This window comes from Pimephales promelas, chromosome 19, assembly GCF_988280905.1.
Source record: "Pimephales promelas chromosome 19, fPimPro1.hap1.1, whole genome shotgun sequence".
Classification (NCBI taxonomy): Eukaryota; Metazoa; Chordata; class Actinopteri; order Cypriniformes; family Leuciscidae; genus Pimephales; species Pimephales promelas.
In genome coordinates this window covers 23,175,998-23,196,950 of record NC_142787.1, presented here as the reverse complement: position 1 = coordinate 23,196,950, position 20,953 = coordinate 23,175,998, and the positions used below count along the sequence as shown (strand labels likewise).

The 20,953-nt window shown below is 36.6% G+C and overlaps 4 protein-coding genes across 4 annotated transcripts; 3 read left to right on the top strand and 1 right to left on the bottom strand.

Annotated features, from left to right (window-relative positions):
• Positions 1-1,378: 1,378 nt before the first annotated feature.
• b9d2 (B9 domain containing 2) lies at positions 1,379-4,058 on the bottom strand. The gene is made up of 4 exons (XM_039688172.2): positions 3,900-4,058; positions 3,393-3,487; positions 3,036-3,161; positions 1,379-2,005 (listed from the first exon to the last, which is right to left on the bottom strand). The coding sequence occupies exons 2-4, from the start codon at positions 3,478-3,480 to the stop codon at positions 1,692-1,694; spliced, it is 528 nt and encodes a 175-aa protein (XP_039544106.2). The 5' UTR covers positions 3,481-3,487; positions 3,900-4,058; the 3' UTR covers positions 1,379-1,691.
• Positions 4,059-7,903: 3,845 nt separating this feature from the next.
• On the top strand, positions 7,904-8,863 carry LOC120490871 (odorant receptor 131-2-like). Its single transcript, XM_039688369.2, has one exon. It carries the CDS (start codon positions 7,904-7,906, stop codon positions 8,861-8,863), a length of 960 nt encoding a protein of 319 aa, XP_039544303.2.
• A 3,898-nt stretch (positions 8,864-12,761) lies between these two features.
• On the top strand, positions 12,762-13,736 carry LOC120490590 (odorant receptor 131-2-like). The gene has a single exon (XM_039687889.2). The coding sequence runs from the start codon at positions 12,762-12,764 to the stop codon at positions 13,734-13,736; it is 975 nt and encodes a 324-aa protein (XP_039543823.2).
• A 3,276-nt stretch (positions 13,737-17,012) lies between these two features.
• LOC120490679 (odorant receptor 131-2-like) lies at positions 17,013-17,975 on the top strand. The gene has a single exon (XM_039688008.2). The coding sequence runs from the start codon at positions 17,013-17,015 to the stop codon at positions 17,973-17,975; it is 963 nt and encodes a 320-aa protein (XP_039543942.2).
• Positions 17,976-20,953: the final 2,978 nt, after the last annotated feature.

Genomic DNA, 20,953 nt, shown 5'->3' with positions numbered 1-20,953 from the left:
AGCAAATCCACTTCACCAGCTAATTACTCATCGACAGCAATGCCATAGAAATATACAGAGCGACCGCGAAAACGGAAGTTCAAAGACACAATATTCTAAAGTTGACGGCGCCCACGTTTCTCTGGTGCATAAGGTCTATAGACTTCAATATTCTACAACGATAATAACGATAACTATAAAAATAATGACCATCTTAGCATCCACACCAATGTATTAAAACTTTGTTTATAATTGCATGCTGCGTCTGCTGTGCTAAATGCTGATGTTCCCCAAAAATCTGGGATTCTGATAGGTGGTCAATCAATGTTTGTAGAGAGAACTTTCATATTTTCAGAGAATTAGAATGATTATTATTTTTTTAATTTACATTTGCGAGAACAGGATATAATAGTCAGGTTGGACATCGCACAAAAAAGCAAATCAGTCAGCCATTTATTACGTGAGCAAACTTGTTATCCTAATGGGGGTAACCAGTATAAAGTGAGTAGAGTTTACCTGGTCAGGTGATCTCAAAATGGCGGCCCTCTCCATTGCCAAATTAGAGAACAAATATTATGTAATTTAACACAATTTGGCCAAACAATGCTGCTCACCAGTGCAAACGCTCTGTAAAACTTCACGCTGAACTGCAATTGGTACATGACAATTACATAAAAGGTAGCTGTGCTCTGGGGCTCTACCTTCTTTCATGTGGAAATTCCAGTTGACAGTTATCGTGGCCTTTAGGCTACCGATAGCTTATCTCAAGTGTGAGCTGGGTATGTTAAGGGAACAGTTAAACACAGAAAGTATGCTAGCACAGCAGTTTATCTGTTGAAATATCTTCCACAGCTTGTGTTTACAGAATGCAGACGCAATTCCCACAGAGGGTATCCTACTTTCAAACATGAGAACTCTTCGAAGAAAGCAGACAGATTTTAACAGCGAATTAGCAGAGCCGCCAAATGATGACAACTTTACACCAACCCCTCCCCCAGCTCTCGTTTTGTCTAAATAAAGAAACAGATCTTTGAGAGGAACTGATGCATTAAAAATACTTCTAACAGCCAGTGTTTCCATTTCTGAAACAGGATGGTGTCAACCGTTTTTGAAACACAGTAGGCCTATCACAAAAATTAGCTGTGATCTAACTTGCTCTTTTGTCTTTTTTAGTCTCACTAAAACATTTAGAAACTACACACAGGAAATGAGCAAAATGTGTCTCTCACTATCTACAAAACACAGAGCCTGCTACAAAAAGCCTGTTCCATAAAGATAAAAACAAACTTGAACTATGTACTCAAACAAATGAACGTCGTTTTTTTTTTCTTTTCTTTGAAAGGTCTTTCCCATCATGAATTGATGATGAACGATTTAAAAATGTTTGATTCAGATATGATTCACCTTTGAAAACTGCCACATTTAATTGCATCAAAACAAAATACAATTCTATTAAACATACAAAGTGTACAAAAAAATGTAGAAAAATGTCATTAAAAAGGTATTGTTTGAGATCCAAAGCACAAAAACACATTATCAGTCTGCAGACGTAAATCCATCCTTGCTATTTCACTCAACTCATTGTATTACATACTTAACTATTCACACATTACATTATGTTAAAAACTCCTGTCCAATATAACAAAATATTTTACCTTCTATTCACTCCTCATATCTCTGATCTGAAATGTGTGTCAGTCCACAATCCATTCTCAGCTCTCCACACCATATCTGTCAAAGTGGCGTAGAATAACGCACAGCTCAAGTTCAACTGTGCCCATGCCAACCGTGTGGAGTCTGTATCGGTCTGCGCCACTGTAAATGAGATCTGGCGAGCGCAGTTGTGGTCCTCCTCCGACAAACATCTCGGCAAGTTGATCCTGCCAGGATCCAAGCGGTCGCCATGTAGCGCATTGCAAGCGATGCTGTCCTGGGCTTGATGGTACGTGGATATAACCATAACCATACAGCTGGCATCGCCCAAAAGAGTCCTGATGCCACACTTGGAGGTGAAGCTTTGGCCATCCTAGAAGTAGAAAACACATCCATCCTATATATTAAATCATGTTAAAGTGGCACTAAAACATGATACAAATTAGAAGTCGATTAATCGGCACCGATAGCCGATTGCTGGAACAAACAGTGGCGTGGCTGAGAAGGGTGCGCTGCCATTATACAGTACGAGAGCGGCCTCTAGAGGTGGAATACCTGACACTTCGTGCTGTTTGTTTTGACACCTGAGACAGACGTGGATTTAAAACATTGACAATGAAATGGCGTACACAGTAAACTATAGCACATGCTTTCATATCATTATAAAGAAATTAATTTGTTGACTATAAGCTGCATTAGTGGAGAACAGCAGTATGTTTGCCGTTGAGATTTCAGAGGAAGCTAACATTAGTACATCAAGCAGTTAAAATAATGTGACAAAAACACACGACGACCCAAATGTTTGATGTCATGATAGTTACCATCTATTTGCCTTGGTTTATGACCAGCTGTTCACTTTTATGCATTCATTAGCCAGAGAATTTTGCATATTTAATGCTAGTGACGTGAAAAAGCAAATTGATATGTTCATGCAGCCGACAGAAACATAAACAAATCAGAAACGCCGAACTTCAAACTCATCTATGCCACTTTTTCAATTCTTGAAGTGAATTTTTGCATGTTTGGTTGCATTACATTGTTTTGGACCGCAGCTTGAATTGAACGAGACGTATCCGGAGTGCGATATCTGTGAGTTGTCCTAGCCGCTACACTTCTCTCGTCCAAATAAAGTGTGAGAGTATACATACATGTGTGTAATTTCAATCCTATGGCCTATGTTAGAGTGTTAATTTAAACTTTTTTTTCAAAATTTTAAAGTCTGTTAAACATTCATGCACCTGTTACACATTAGTTAACACACATTAAAATAATATTAATTAACAATGGATAATTATGGTTTATTTAAAAACTATCAGTTGATTAATCGGTTATCGGCCAGTGCAGTCCTACCTAGTTATTGGTATCTGTAAAATCTACTATAGGTCGACCTCTAATGCAAATACCTTGAAGGCCCTTAGTAGTGTAGTGCAAATCAATGGGATGGCTCCAGTATGCCATGTCCCCTGTTTGAGGCATGTCCACTTGAGTTTGACCTTCCTTCAGACCAGCAAGAAGCCTCCATGCTCCTCCTGAATGGCACACAGTAAAAAAGTTTTTGTAATTTATATTTTATATAAATATTTAGAAACAATATATATTTTGGCACATCAAATAAGCATTAAAACAATCTTTACACCTTTAAAAACATTAAGGAAAACACACTAATGGTCTCTATAGAGATCAGTGTTTTTTGGTACAGCTAGTGTATAACGTTACTTTAAAACAGTATAAAATAGTAAACAATAAAACAAAAAAGACACCTGTGTGTACACCCCATTTGCAGAAGAGGCTGTTCTGTGGGAAACCCGTGGCCCCAATGATCTGCCCAATGATATGCAATTCTGCCATAAGAGTCCTGAAATTACATTATGCAGTATGTTGGTTATCACATGCATCTGTTCAAATTATCATATAACCAATTTAATACGCTGCATTGGCCTATTCCACTGCTATATTTGTTTTTAAATGTATAAATTTTCTGTTTAATTATTATTATTTTGCTCCAACATGATTCTCTATTTCTGTTTGTGCTGACAGTCTCTCGGCTATAAATAAATACACTTTTAGACCGTAACAAGTTGTTTAGGTGCACCAAAAAAAATTATATAACAAGTTTTCGTTTTTAGTTTTGCAACAGATATATATCCATCTTGTTACTAGTGTAGCTGAACAGCTAACGTAAGCTAACTAGAGACCTGACTCTACACTCATTTCCCGGTTCCACAGCGCCATAAAATCAGCAGAATAGTTATAATTAGCACGCGTACCACGATTTACACGATCACCCAAATCATTCATTGATCAGCAAAGCTGGTAAGATTGTAAAACTAGCAATTAACATGAATCCAGTAAGCGTTTGTTGCTGTTTACAGCGCATTCAGGCTTGATTTCCTTAGCAACCAGAGACAGCAACCGACTTCCTCATGTTCTGTGTTTTGATTTGTCAAGGTTAGTTACTGCCATCTTGCGGCTTGCATGAGCTTGCGTTACATTGCAAACAAAGAGGAGAGTAGTATAATGTTAAAAGAGCAGGAGGAGAGACTGGATTGTCACCGTTGCACTTCAATGACCGATGTGTAATTCTCTTTCTAAAACACCAGTATGTCCTAATACATCGTATATAGCTTTCAAAAACTGAAACATCGCTCCTTCCCTTATCAAAAAATAATTCGTAAGGCTATTTGTCCTCTAGCCAGTGTTGGTTTGTTTGTTTTTTGTTGCTACAGTATATGTCACATTAAAACAGTATTAATTTTTACCATGTCTTCATCGGTTGCATTTGCTACTTGTCAAATTGCCTTCCCGAGTGTTAGTATGATAATCCAACACTATCTCACGACCAATTAGGGTTGGATAATCTAAGCATAATAGTGACAAACAATTTTTGAAAGCATAAATCATTTTTATAAATTGTCTGAAAATTATTCAATGGTGTGTGTAATAGGATACATAAAATATGAAAGCTCCACTGAAGTTCTATTCAATAATTTCAAGAACTTGATTTGCTAGTGTAGCCTACTATTTGTCTAAATTAAAATAGGCCTAAATTTAAAAAATAATGCATTCTATATGCATGTAGTAGCTCACTGATTCTTGAGACAAGGGACAAAAGTAGGCTACTTTTGAAAAGTGACAAACAAAAAAATCGATACTACATTAATTTAAATTGGACTTCATAAACACGGGTTTCATCTACCATGAAAAGAAACAGTTTTTTTATTTAACTACGTTTTATAGAAATTGACATGTAGTAATTGACATTTGTCAACTCCATCTGACACATGAAAATATGTTTGTTTGTTTTGTGTGTGTGTGTGTGTGTGTGTGTGTGTGTTTGATCTCAACAACACTGTGTCTTTAAGTGTGCCTTAGCAAGGTTAAGTGATAAATTGCATTGTATAGACTTTTAATATTATTTCACATTGTTCTGGAATTAGCCATTTTAAATTACCTAATTAAATTAAATGTTTAATACTAAAATAATTTAATACTTTAGTACTTTTAAATATTTTTTAGTGGTTTCGCACACAAGACACTGATGAATGTAGATAAGTTGGTGTTTGAAACATGAAGATTTTAACATTGAAACATGAAGACAAAAATAGTGGAGAAAAAATTTAATTTAGGCCTAACTATTTTCCCCCTATATTAGCTAAATCTAACAGATGCTAACATTGTCTTCAATGGTGTTCAACACACATACCTTTGTTAAAATCTCAGAAAATTGGGTTTAGGGTTTCACCTTTTAAACTTTAATTTTGTATTTGTTTATTATCAAACTTGTTAAACGTTCGTCGGTTCCCTCCTCCTTTTCCCATAACAACTGAACCCGTTACAAATGTACTAGCAAACCATTAGGCCTTCATATCGCTTGAATTATTACTTATTACATAGGCCTACTGTTACGTTAGTTACCGTTATATTATCTTAGTTAGCTATTCATAACTTATAGAAAGGGTTTAACGTGATAAAGTTACATTACATGTATTGCAAAACACGTAACGATTTGAAATCAAAATTTGTAGTCAAAGTATGGGCAGGCCTTAGTCAATTTAAAGCATATTATTGATGTTTAAGTCAACAATTTTTGTTTTCCCTATAAGTGAATGTGTCGTAACTGTTTTTACATTTTAATGGAGGACATGTTGAATCTATGAAGCTAGCTATATTCGTATGCTATGTTCTTTGTTCGTTTATTTTAGCATAATAATTTTTTTATCATGAATAAGACTGAAGGATTTGAGTCTTTTAACCATGATAGATCATATTTATGTTTATGGAAACTTTGTAATTTTAATAGGCTATTCTTTGACAAATGGAGAGTAAGTTTCATCAGCATGCCTGTCATTACATGACAACTTCTTAGAATATCCCCTGAAGATTTTGTGTTTATTTTATTCTTTAATGTTAACATAGCACACTCGATAATAAAGGCACACATAGAGGACAGCATGTGCCAAACATCAGGTTTTCTTCTCCCTGTGGCCCACAGTAACCACCTCAGGTAGTAATCAACACCACATTTCATACCCCCAGAGACCTCTTTGTACAAACACACAGACATATACTAAATATTTAATGCGATTAGTAATGGAAACACAAGGGACTGTGTGCAAGTAGTAGATTCTGATGTAACCCTCAAGATTGACATCATTTCATTATGAGGGTTCAGATAAACACAGTAAGTGCATATTTTAATGCACATAATAAAATAAATAAATAAATAAGAGACATAATTATTTTTGAGACATAACACTTTGTTTCTACTTACTACTAATTATAATATGATATTAATTAGAGATTATTTTTATATGAAAGTAAAGAATTGGCACACAATTATATTATTTTACATTGTCTTTTAACTTTATATATAAAAATATTCAACCGAGCAACAAAACTAGCACTGCAACAATTTTACATAATATTAATACAGTACTTTAGTCCTCCGAAGTTATTTTCACTAGATGGTAAATTAATGTGTGTTCACGCCATGTTGAAATTACCATACATTTGCACTAAGTGAAAATGTACTATTTGGCAATAGATGCTGTTTAGGAATAGCGATTGCTGCTATCTACATTAAGTGCAAATAGCAATAGATTCTATTTTCACATGTTAAAACACCAGCATTTTCTTAGCGATATGCTATATTTACACTTCTCACAGTGCTTTTATGCAGAATTTGCAGTCAAATAATCACTCATTTGTCAAAAATTTGGGGGCCATTATTGATTGTGATCAATTTTGTAGTTACGCCCAGCTTTTTTCAACTAAAGCGTCTTCGGAAGTTAAAACACCTTCTGACTTTTAATGATTTGGATGCTGTAATGCATGCTTTTATTTCCACAAGACCTGATTACTGTAATGTCCTGTATGCTGGAATTAGTCAGTCATCACTTTCACGATTACAGATTGTCCAAAATGCTGCTGCACGATTCTTGACGGGGACAAGAGGGAACATTTTTCACCTCTCCAGGCCTCTCTCCATTGGCTTCCTATGTAACAAAGAGTTTATTTTAAGTTTAAAGCTCACAGATGGCCCCTATTTAACCACACACAATTTAGTGAAGCTGTTTGCGAATGTTCATTAGAATTATGGTTTCGGGAAACAGACTTGTTGGACTATGCTGATAATAACAATGGGAACTTGCGACCACAATTGGCTCATGCTTTGGGAAACGCACCCCTGATCTGCCATTCACCACTATAAACGTAGTCTACTTCGCATGGACAATATCTAATCGCTGAATCCCTTGATTGACCAAGTAGAGCTGTGTAGTAACAAATAATGATTTAAACACTCCATTAAAACTCTTTTAACTCCATTAGTACACAAATTTAAGGAGATATTTTTCCCAACTGTGAGATCAGATCTGTGTTTTTAAAAAGAGTTAGCACAGAATCTTATAGCTTCAAGAATTAAAGACATATTTCCACACAAACACACAAGGAAACATAAACCACTGGGATTTGCTATACTTGATGCTGTTAGTCAGGCACTTATTGGTGGATTACCCACCAAGCGTTACTGTTGTTGTTGTTTTTCACAGTCATTTTGACACACAAACCAGCCACTGGGATTATACGTAGTTCATGACAGATGCTTTACATTGATATATAAAGTGTGATGCTTTCTGATCATTCTCTGTACCTTCAACAACATACTGTAGGGGACAGAAGCCTGGAGATTTGCAGTTACAAAGACTTTATAGATTGCATCATTATTCAGTGTTTAATAACAGCATTTTAAGCCTTGTTTATGCTCCTGAACATGTCTAATTTGAATGATACTAAATCTAACGTCACTCAGACTATATCACTGGTGGATCGAGATTTGAAATCATTTTTATCTGTGTCCTCAAGTGTTGTTTTCCTGTATGTCAATGGAGTGATGATCTTCACCTTGAGGAAAAAGACTGTTTTTCAGGAGACATCTCGCTACATTTTGTTTGGTCACATGCTTTGGGTGGATACGCTCAATCTTATAATGAGTGTAGTGTTGTTTGTGTGTGCTGTTTGTAGACTTTTTGTTATGAAATTTGCCTGCCTCATCCTTCTCGTTGCTGCAACAGCTCTCTATCAGGTCTCTACATTAAATCTGGCTTTGATGTCACTGGAGAGATATGTGGCCATCTGCATCCCTCTCAGACATGCAGAAATCACCACCTACAGAAGAACTAACATGGCCATTGGTGTTATTTGGATGTTAAGCTGGGTGCAATCCCTGTCTGAGATTATTATATTTTATTCCAATGATACAAACTTAGCAATGAATTTGTTCTGCTCAAGAACCACTCTCTTCAGACTGCAGATATATAAGAACCTTAATATAGCTTTTACATGTATATTTTTTGTCACAGTGACTTTTGTTATTAGCTTTACTTATGCCTCTATAGCTGTTGTGGCCAAAACAGCCTCATGTGATAAAATGTCAGCCAAAAAAGCCAACAAGACTGTTCTGTTGCATCTAATACAGCTGGGTCTCTGTGCGGCATCCATTTTAGTTGGAGTTATCCAAGAAGTCATTTATATTTATACTGACTATATAACTTCATTGAATGTGATGTATTTTTGCTTTGTAGTGTTTATGATTTTTCCACGATGTTTAAGCCCTCTGATATATGGCATGAGAGACCAGGCCTTTAGATATTTATTTCAATACTACTTCACATTTGGTCTCAAAAAGCAAAATAGATGTAATACAGAGATCCATTTAGCAGGAGGAGGCTGAAACGGCATGGTTAAAAACACATTGAAATATTACAAGGCTTTGCTAGATAATGTTATTTCATTATTAAGATACAAAAGGAAATTTATACAATGAGATTTTGGAGATGAACCTCACAGAACTAGCTGACCTTTGGCAAAACATGCAACCATTAATGCTGTGATCACCTGGAAATCATCTAAAATCTATATGGTTTAAATATGAACAATTATCATACAGTTTTATACATGTTTTGGTATCATTTGAAATGTCTCAGTGTGACTGGTACAAATGTCTAATTTCCAAAAAAGTAAAACAAAAGGTAATAAAGATAAATTGCACACAAAAGAGGGTGGGTCTTCCATGCATAATGGCCTCCTGTTCTCAAAGGTGTAAACTCAATGCAAATTCCAATTATTAGCAAATGTTTTTCCATGTAAATCAACTTCTGCCTCCAGTATGTTTGGGATGGTGATTAATGTAAATTCCCACTGTGTTTACATTTGACAAAACTCGTGAACTACAAACTACATTTAAAAAGAGGTTTCTGCCTTGGTCTGTTGATATAAAGAAAATATACATTTTCTAGAGGCTTAGATTTTATTCTAATGGACATTATTTTCAGTAAAGAGACAAAAATATTTCGAAACAGTCAAAAAAGTCAAACATTCGCTTACATTTAATGATGCACAGATCATTAAGACATTTTCATTTATCGAGTCAGATGAAATAAGGAGCAAATACATATGAGAAAATATATTTCATTTAATCGAATTACTTTGCCACGCAGAAAGACAGTAACACGCAGAGACCTTTCCCACTGATCGGATGCCTCCATTGGATTGATTGACTGGGGTTTTGCTTTGAAAGCCTGTTGACTTTGAGTATTCAAAACGAGCCAATGGCAAAGAAATGCGCCGCCTTCTAGCCAATGGCAAAGAAATGTGCCGCCTACTAGCCAATGGCAAAGAAATGTGCCGCCTACTAGCCAATGGCAAAGAAATGCGCCGGCTTCTACAGCCCGTACTTCATTGTCCCGAAGAAAACCGGTGTGTTATGGCCAATCCTTGACATGGGCATTCTGAACCGCTCCCTTCACAGGCTGCCGTTCAAGATGCTCACTGCCAAACGCATTTTCGAATATGTGCGGCCCCAGGATTGGTTTGCAGCGATCGACCTGAAGTACGCAAACCTGGTCTCGAGAGTGTGGAAGTAGGTCACGCCTACTTCCATGTCTCTATTCTCCCTTGACACAGACCGTTCCTACGGTTTTCTTTCGAGGGGCAGGTATATCAGTACACAATTCTCCCATCCAGGCTAGCCCTGTCTCCTCGTGTCTTCAAGAAGGCCGTCGAGGCAGCCCTTGTTCCCCTACGGGAACACAGACTTCGTATCCTGAACTATCTCGACGACTGGCTGATCCTAACTCACTCTCGAGACCAGGTTTGCGTACACAGGCACTTAGTGCTCCGGCACTTAGCTCGTCTGGGTCTTCGGGTCAACTGGGAAAAGAGCAAACTTTGCCCCGTGCAGAGGATCTCTTTTTCGGTATGGACATTACAGCTTACTAGCAAGTGTGCGCAGTCACTGCTGACTTGCCTGAGACAGTTTGAGGGCAAGAGTGCGGTTCCACTGGGGCATATGGCATCTGCAGCCGTGGCAACGCCTCTCAGATTGCTTGCCTTCATATGAGACCGCTACAGCTTTAGCTTCGCGACCGAGTCCCGAGGTGGGCATAGCAACACGGCACCCTCCGAGTAGACCTTTACCCCGTGGCCGAACCTCAGTTTTCTACTGGCCGGAGTGTCCCAGGAACAACATGTTGTAATGACAGATGCCTCTACTATGGGCTGGGGTGCCATGTGCAATGGACGTGCTGGACAGGATCCCAGCACCTATGACACGTCAATTGCCTCGAGTTGATGGCTGTACGTTTTGATCTGCGCAGCTTCCGGGCTGTGCTCAAGAATCAACACGTACTAGTCCGAATACCGCCACTGTAGCATACATCAACCGCCAAGGTGGTCTACGCTCCTGCCGTATGTTGCAACTCACCCGCCACCTCTTCATATGGAGTCAGAAGCATCTGAGGCATTAGGCATGCTAAAAACTTACAAGCAGGTGTGTTGAGGCAAGCTGGAACTAAACTCTGCAAGACAGGGGTAGCCTGGCATGCCAGACCAGGATGTTAGGTCTGGGAACTAACCATTGACAGGGCTCAATACGAGAGGCGGGATAAACGCGCAACAGGATAGCACTACAACCAACCAGAGCAACGAAGAAGGTGACATAGTCAGAGCGATTAAAAATGACTCAAGTGCCGTTCTTTGCTTATGTTTCAAAGAAAAACATAACTTTAAATCGACCAAAGCTGAATCAAAAGACAACTGTTCGCCAGCAGTAGCAGCCATTCTTTGTTTTCAAGTAGCAGTGAACCGTCGCATCTAGGTCGTCATTATGTTAAGCCCGCCCACCGACCCTATACACGATGTGATTGGCCTGACTAGAGTTTGTTTTTTTCCAGCTCGAAAAAGTCAACGGAGTGTTGCTAGACTACACGGCTGCAAAATCATTTTTGTAGCCAGTAGGGAGTCTAGATTTCTAGGCTAGGACAGTGACCCTCCTGGACCGAGTTTGGACACCCCTCTTTTATTTTATATAGCCTATGTGGTAATATTTTAAAATATATACATTATTTTATATCTACATTCTCTTCACTGTATGTAGGCCTACATAAAATAAAATGACCCAAATCTCTTTTTGTTCAATGTCAGTTTAATAATCAATATTAGCCTATAATGTTTGATATTTATTCATTATTCTGCAATTGATATTACATTGTATTTGCTGTTCTTATTATTATTGTTATAATATTATACCACTTGCAATTATCAATCTATTATAGTTGCTGTTAAATTATTGTACTATTCATAGTCGCTATTTAACTTATTATTTGTATTATCTTTATTCTGTAATTAATGTTTCTTATTCTATTGCTATTATAGTATTATACATAAATTATATGCTATTATCAATATTTTTATGATTGTATTATTGTACTTATGACATATAATTATACCATTCATTACTATTTTATTTGCTGTGTTTATTTTATTGACAAAACTATTTACTATTAATTCTCACTTTATCTTATATTTACTATACACATTGAACTGTTGTAACATATCATACTGTATGTATTACCATAAAGGATAGCCTACATCAGTTATCTTTGTTATTGCTTAAATCTGGCGAATCACAGAAAATGCTTTTTCCACAATAAGAAATCTCAGTATTTTGGTCTTCACAATTCTTATCCCTGTAAGGTTCCACTGGAAGCAATATATATATATATATATATATATATATATATATATTGATTATATGATTATATGAAGGCTGCTGTGGCCAAAACAGCTAATCATAATATCATATAACAAGATCAAAACATAAAAAAGCATGACATGATATACATCATGAGATTTTAAAGCCCAAAAAATGCACCCATCCATCATAAAAATAATCCATACTGTACATCTCCAGGGGTTTAATAAAGATATTATGAAGCGAAGCGATGTGTTTGTGCAAGAAAAATATCCATATTTAAAACTTTATTAGCTATAATAACTAGCTTCCAACAAACCTCAGGGAGGTTTTGTCAGATTACAAGGTAAACAAAGTAAACATTCACAGACCTCCCCCCACATACACGAAAGAACCACTGGGATTCAACACGTACGTAACACAATAAATTTAACAATATTTAAAGTGCCACGCTCTGATCTTTCTCACTCTGTGCCATCAACAGCATACAAGCCTGGAGATTTGTACGCAATCCAAAGACATTGCAGATTGCATGTATAAGTCAGTGTTCTACACCAGCATCTGAGGTTAACATCTTCATGTTTTATTTTTTCTGAATATGTCTGCTTTTAATGGTTCTGCGTCTAACCTCACTCAGAATCCATTCCTGGTAGATCGAGATGCACCGGTGAAAACGTTTTTGTGTGTGACCACATGTGTTATTTTCCTGTATGTCAATGGAGTCATGATCTTCACCTTGAGGAAAAAGACTGTTTTTCAGGAGACATCTCGCTACATTTTGTTTGGTCACATGCTTTGGGTCGATACGCTCAATCTCTTTATGAGTGTAGTGTTATTTGTGTGTGCTGTGAGCAGGATTTTTATTTTGAAAAATATCTGTATCATTCTTCTTGCGGCTGCACAATCCCTATATCAGGTTGCCGTACTAAATCTGGCTTTGATGTCACTGGAGAGATATGTGGCCATCTGCATCCCTCTCAGACATGGTGAAATTACCAGTTACAAAAGAACTAACATGGCCATTGGTGTTATTTGGATGATGGGTTTGATTCAATGCTTGTCTGAGATTATTATCTTCTATTCCATTGATACAACAAACACAGTGATGAACTTGTTCTGCTCAAGAACTACTCTTTTCAGACTGCAGGTATATAAGAAACTTGAAATAGCTTTTACATGTATATTTTTTGTTGTAGTGACGTTTGTTATTATCTTTACTTATGCTTCTATAGCAGCTGTGGCCAAAACAGCCTCATGTGATAAAATGTCAGCCAAAAAAGCCAACAAGACTGTTCTGTTGCATCTAATACAGCTGGGTCTCTGTGCGGCATCCATTTTAGTTGGAGTTATCCAAGAAGTCATTTATATTTATACCGACTATATGACATCATTACATGTAATGTATTTTTGCTTTGTAGTGTTTATGATTTTCCCCAAATGTCTAAGTTCTCTTATATATGGCATGAGAGACCAGGCCTTTAGATATTTATTTCAATACTACTTCACATTTGGTCTCAAAAAGCAAAATAGATGTAATACAGCAATAGGAGGAGGGAAAATAGATACTAACTGATGGGGGGGGGGGGGGGGAGTAAATGTTACCCAAAAGGCTTAAGTTGATAATATTCTTTCATTAATAAGATACAAAAATATATTCCTCTAAAAGTTTAAAATGTGAGTTTACATGATGATGAGATTTTTGAGATCAACCACACAAAAATAACTGACTTATGGAAAAGCATGTATTTGCCAATCACATTAAACCATACTTGTCACAATGTTTGCTAGAACAGTAACCCCAAATATAGGACGTAAAATGTTTGTTCCCCATTTAATCTTATGACAACTGTTTTTATCACACTGTCAATGAGTTTTCAATAGTTAAAATATGAGACTTTAAGGCACTAATCCTTCTGGAAACCTATAAAACAGACTTTACAACAGCTAAAGCATTTAGTATTATGTCAGATCATTTCTTTATAAACAAAACCTCATATGATGTGTTTGGGGAATCTTAAGCTTTTCCTTTTATTGTCTTAAATACTAGAGTTGATTATTGCTCTGTTTTTTCTTGTCCAAGCGTAGTTGATAGAGTTTGTATATAAATCAAATATATTTAACCTCATTGAATGTAATAATTTATGATATTCTCTTGTAATGGACAGCTGAGATGCAATTTGTTGATGTTGCTTACCAATGTACAGGAACTTGTTTATGCAGCATCGCAGACATCTTTGTTCTATTATTGAGATCTTTTTTCGAATTTTTGAAGCTTCTGTTGAATAAAGTCTGATGCGAATTTGTTTATTCATCTCGTTTCGTCTGTGTATTTCTAGAATGCATCACATAGCGGACATTACAGAATAGATCTTACTGTTCCTTCGTAGTATACTGTTCCTTGACTACTATAGACACATACATCATGTTTCTGCCACGGAATTAAAAAATGAAAAGTAATTTTGGCCTTTTTATCTTACAATTTGCCTTGATCTCTTGAAGTCATGAAGGATTTTTGTTGACTTAACCCCCCTGGGCAATATCATGCCCCTCAACCCCCCTGACTGCAGTTCGTCATCGTAACCAACTTGAGTGGGCAAATGTTCACATTCGATGGCGTCTGGCTATGTTCTCTTCACGAATGAATCCCCGTTTTCACTGTACAGAGCAAATGGCAACGTGTATGGCGTCGTGTGGCTGAGCGGTTTGCTGTCACCGTTGTGAATCGAGTGGCCCATGGTATGGGCAGGCGTATGTTATGGACAACGAACACAGGTGCATTTTATTGATGGCATTTTGAATGCATACCGTGACGAGATCCTGAGGCCCATTTTTGTGCCATTCATCCATGACCATCACCTCATGTTGTAGAATGATAATGCACGGCCCCACGTTGTAAGGATCTGTACACAATTCCTGGAAGCTGAAAACATTCCAGTTATTGCATGGCCAGCTTACTCACTGGACACGTCACCCATTGAGCAAGTTTGGGATGCTCTGGATCGGCGTATACGTCAGTGTATTCCAGTTCCTGCCAATATCCAGCAGCTTCGCACACCCATTGAAGTGGAGTGGACCAACATTCCACAGGCCACAATCAATCTATGCGAAGAAGATGTATTGCACTGTGTGAGGCAAATGGTGGTCACACCAGATACTGACTGGTTTTCAGACCAGTAAATTGGCTAAATTAACTCCTTCACACATTTTTTAAACCAGCATGACTCAAGTAAGCAAGGTTTGTCAACCGAGAGTTCAGGGAGTGTTTGACAGTAAAAAAGACCTAACATCTCTTCTGCTTTATTGGTGTAGTTACAGCGTAAAATAAACATGAATGTATATCAGAAGGTATATTGTACCACAATTTACCAGTGTTTCAACCACGAAAAAACGTAGATAAAACAGCATGTAAACAATGTTACGTTTGCCGCAGAAAAGCACGAGTGGAAGGAATAAATGAATAAAATAAAATAAACAATGCAGAGCTTTGAAAAGTATACCATAATTACCACTTAAGCATTGTAAAAGTTGTAAAGACAGACTTTTAATTCCCCCCCCCCCTTTTTTTTTTTAAATGAGCACGACATTTCCAAAACGTTTAGATCAAATCTAGTATAGCGAATTAATGATGACATTTAAAGAATATCATTGCACCATATTCAAAAAACATAATTATATTTCCCTTCTGAGAGTTTTTAGAAAAGGAAGTGCGTCTTTTGTGACTTGAAAGCTCTCTAGTATCAAGACAAACACCCTCACTGGAACTCCCCTGCACTTCAAAATTAGTCATCGCATTAATTATTTACATTGACTTTTCAGGCAGACAAACATGTTTTTCTTTATACGATTGTTTGGGAATAGGTATTTCCATAAAGAAGGGGGGGGGGGGGTGTTTTATTTCATCAGATAAAAAAAAAAAGATTATCTGAAGCTGAAATCATAAAACTGTATGTAGAAACTATTTTAAGGAGAAAAGGGAAAAAGGAGAAACGACATATTGTCATGTCAATGTTATTCAGGTCATATGTGTAACAAACTGCTTCGAGACACAAGGGTTGAGATCCAAATGCAGCTTTTATGCAGGGCGTGATGTAGGGCCAGGCCCGTGTAGCCGAAGAGGGCCTGGAGACTGAGGCTGACCGTCCCTAAGGTCAGAGGTCCTGTCCCATATGTTCCTGAAACGTCGCGCACAACACCGTACACATGTAAATTTTACTCATAGAATCTTCATTAAAATGTCCATTTCAAGAGTTTTAGGATTAAGCAAAAAGGTTTGACTTTTGACAACAAACGAAGTTGATAAAAACTAACGCTTATTACAGAGGAGATTTGTTTATCAAAATTTTAGACTTATCATTAAATTACAAGTACAGACTCTGAAGTACTTCGAACTTATTTAGAAAAAACTTAATTAGAGAGGAGCATTTTGATAAATGTGTGCACCATTGCATATTCATTGTATTGTAATCTGTATCTAATCTGTAGGCTACTTCAGTATTTTATTGTTTGTTTGAATGGATCCGTCATGATAGGGTTACATAGAAAAAAAAACAGTTGAAATCCCTTTTGCCCAGTACTACACAACTGCTTGTGCGCTGCTATTTATAGTCAGGCAGTTATTATAATCTTCTATATTATTGTGTGCTATTGTGGCATGCTTTGTGATGCACACACACAAACCAGCCACTGGGATTATGATGGCACATAAAATGTGATGCTCTGACCTCTGTGCCTTTAACAACCCGTGTGAGGGAAGCGTGTACTGTAGATTTGCAGTTACAAGGATCGTTGCAGTATTGCAGTGTTACTCTATTCAGTGTTCTGTAACAGCATCTATTATACACTTTTGAAAATGTCTAATTTTAATGAATCTAAATCCAACCTCACTCAGACTCAGTATGTGTTGGCTCAATATGCACCACTGAAGACTTTTTTGCTTGTGACTCCATGTGTCATTTTCCTCTATGTCAACGGGGTCATGCTCTTCACTTTAAGGAAAAAGACTGTTTTTCAGGAGACATCCCGTTATATTCTCTTTGGTCACATGCTTTGGATCGAAACACTGAATCTCATTATGAGTGTAGTGTTGTTTATGTGTGCTGTCCGTGGGATTTTAATTATGAAAAACGTCTGTCTTGTTCTTCTCATGGCTGCAACAGTTCTCTATCATGTCTCTAACTTAAATCTGGCTTTGATGTCACTGGAGAGATATGTGGCCATCTGCATCCCTCTCAGACATGCAGAAATTGCAAATTTTGAAAGAACTCACATTGCTTTCAGTGTTGTTTTGATCTTAGGTTTGATTAAGTCCCTGTCTGAGGTGATTATTTTCTATTCCAGTGATACAACAAACATAGCAATGAATTTGTTCTGCTCAAGAACAACTCTTTTCAGACTGCAGATATATAGGAAACTTGATATAGCTTTTACATGTATATTTTTTGTCTTAGTGACTTTTGTTATTGTCTTTACTTATTCCTCTATAGCTGTTGTGGCTAAATCAGCCTCCTGTGATAAAATATCAGCCAAAAAAGCCAACAAGACTGTTCTGTTGCATCTAATACAGCTGGGTCTAGGGGCATCATCCATTTTAGTTGGAGTTATCCAAGAAGCTATTTATGTTGTTACTGACTTTGAGACTTTAATGAATGTGATGTATTTTTTCTTTGTAGTGTTTATAATTTTCCCTAAATGTCTAAGTCCTCTTATATATGGCATGAGAGACCAGGCCTTTAGTTCTTTATTTATATACTACTTCACATTCGGTAAAAGTAAAGTTAAAGTTAAACCAGTTAAAATAGAGCAAAGCGTTTAGTAGGCCTACTGTAGCAATGGTTAAAAAATGCACTTTATATGGTACCATATTTAAATATATTGGATATGTTCCTGGACATTGAGATAATATTTTGAGATAAAAAGCTTTTGTAATTTGTTGTAAAGATGAACGTTGAATCGGACTAAAATCAGATTAAATATATGCAAGCATTTTGACATGTTATAACCTTTTTGACATGACAATCTGTTTGTATTATTTTCCCATAGTAAAATGTGTCCATAGATATGGCAAATGTTTTGTAATTGTTTTGGTTTTTTTTGTTGTTGTTGTTTTAAAAAGGACTATATTTTTACAATCTTTCTGGTTATGTGCTGAAGATTATTACAGTTGTAATTTCGATAGTCATTTTGATGTTAATTTTTGGACAAAATTAACATCTAAATGAACTGTGAGTAATAGCCTGTTCATTCACTGACTCACTGGTTTGTAAAGTGAGGGGGAAACGTGAGGAACAAATAATGGAATGTCTTTTTGTTATTTGCCATTCTAAATTGTTTTGCATGAGATATTATTTAATTGTTGACACCCATGATGACTATGTTGAATTCCGGCCGGCCGGTCTGTTTTATTGGTCAGGAGGACGGCCGATGTTGTCATGTCATTGGGTTGAATGCTTCCCCTATTGGCTCCAGTCACAGCACAGCCTCCACTATTTCTTTATTATTATTTTCTCACATCGACCTCCGACCTCATCATCAGCACTCACACACCGCTCATAGGCATGGCAAAAGGTTTAAGATGACCGATCAAAGCAGGGTTTATGTTCACAGAAGTGCGAATCCCAACGTGACGCTTCACAAGATGCAAGTGGCCAAACAGCTGTTTTACGATAGAAGTTTTAAACGACCGACATAAATAATCAGTTTGCAAAGACTATTAATCAAAGCTAAGCTTTGGGAAGGGGAGATTTAAAGAGAAGAAGAACGAGAGATGGAGATAAGATAGGAGAGGAGAGCAATACTGTCCAGAATGAGAATAACTTTATTAAAATGGATAACACAGATATACATAATGTTCTTTGTCAGTGACAGTGGAAAAATAATTTTCCTCCGAACCCTCTAGTAAGATCCCTTTTGGGACCTCTGTATATTTATAAAACCATGTGTAGAGCTATTGCACTGAACAGAAAATTATATTTTTGTACACTATTGCTTTTTAATTACATTATTTTAATAGTCAGTCAGGAACTAAAGTGGGCCACTCCGGCCCTGCATGGACAAAAAAAAGCCAATGTGACCATTAAAGGGAAAGCAAAGGATTTAAACAAGACTCAACAGTGTCACAGCAGTGTCCAACCATGTTGCTGTTTGTTTGTTTTATAACTTTACATTTGTGGCCTTTTTTTCCCCATTAGAATGTAATCAATAAATTAAAATAAACAATGCAGAGCTTTGAAGAGTACCATAATTAAGCAGTGTAAAAGTTTTGAACAGTTTTTTAATGTTCCTCTTTTTTTATGTGAATAACATTGCCAAAAATGTTAGGTAAAATCTAGTGTTGCAAAATCAATCATGATGACATTTAAAAGACTGCACCATATTCAAACAACAACAGTATATTTCCCTTCTGTGAATTTTTTAGAAAAGGAAGTGCGTCTTTCGTGACTTGAAAGCTCTCGGGTATCACGACAAACACCCTCACTGGAACTCCCCATGCATTTCAAAGTTAGTGATCGCATTAATTATTTACATTGACTCTTCAGAAAGACAAATATGTTTTTCTTTACACGATTGTTATACCATAAAGAATAACAGAGAGGTTCACTAAAAGTCTTCAGGGCCTGAATCCTTCACAAACTTTTTTTGAGAGGTTAGGCAGCAGCCTACTCTTGAGTCTTGAGCACACATGGTCAATAGAAATGACATCTGGGCAAGACTCGCTCATAATGTAGAGTCTAACTTTTGGAAATCAATAAGATAATTCCATGAACAAAAAACATCTGTGTCTGCCTTTAGCGTTGAATCGTTAAAACTTTATATGTGAAGACCTCCAATGCAAAAGCCTCTAAAAGCCATCTACGTCAAAAATGAGATTATAATATTGAGTGAATGCTAGGCCCACACATACACTCATCAAATACTTTCACTTCAAACTCACTAAATCTCAGAAATGTCGGTACATAAACCTATAGGCTAAGACTGGAGCCTAAAAAAATGTTAAAAACAAATGGTGCTAAATACTAAAAGTGGTTCATTGGCTTGTAATAGGGGAACCACTTTAAGTGCCATTTAGCACTTATCTTTGTCATATGGTGCTATGTAGAACCATAAGAGCTGCCATAGAGCACGTTGACCACCTCAGAGAACCACTGAAGAACCAAACTGGGCTTAACAGGTTCTTTAAATGATAGTGGTTCTATATAGCCTAGCACCATGACCAACGCAAAACCGCTGAAGAACCTTTTTAGAGTGTACATGAAGTCTTCATGTATTATTATATACTTATATCTATCTATATATATCTATATATATCTATATATATATATATATATATATATATATATATAGGTTAATTACATGAAATAACTCTATCTCTCTTTAGCCTTTACCCTTTATAGATAAAAAATTTTTCTGAAGCCTATCATAAAACATGCAGATAAAAGAGAAAAAAAAGATAAACGACATTTTGTCATGTTAATGTTATTCAGGTCATATAAGAGGGTTGGGTTGATAAAGGTTACAATGATCAAACCAGAAAACTCTGTAAAACAGGATCAAGCATAGGCGTCATGGCATTTTGTTTAACTATGGTGAAAGAAGTGTGCTTGCAGACCTGGTTGTGGCGGTTATGACAGCCAAAGAGATAGAGAAAATGAAACTAAATGGGATAAAAGGAATAGGCCTATAGATCACTATCATATTTATTGGATTCTGGTTATAGGCTATGGTAAACTATTAGGTTTAACATTTGACAAATCATTTAACGAGGCTGGCAGAAAATGTGTGTATTAAGAACGT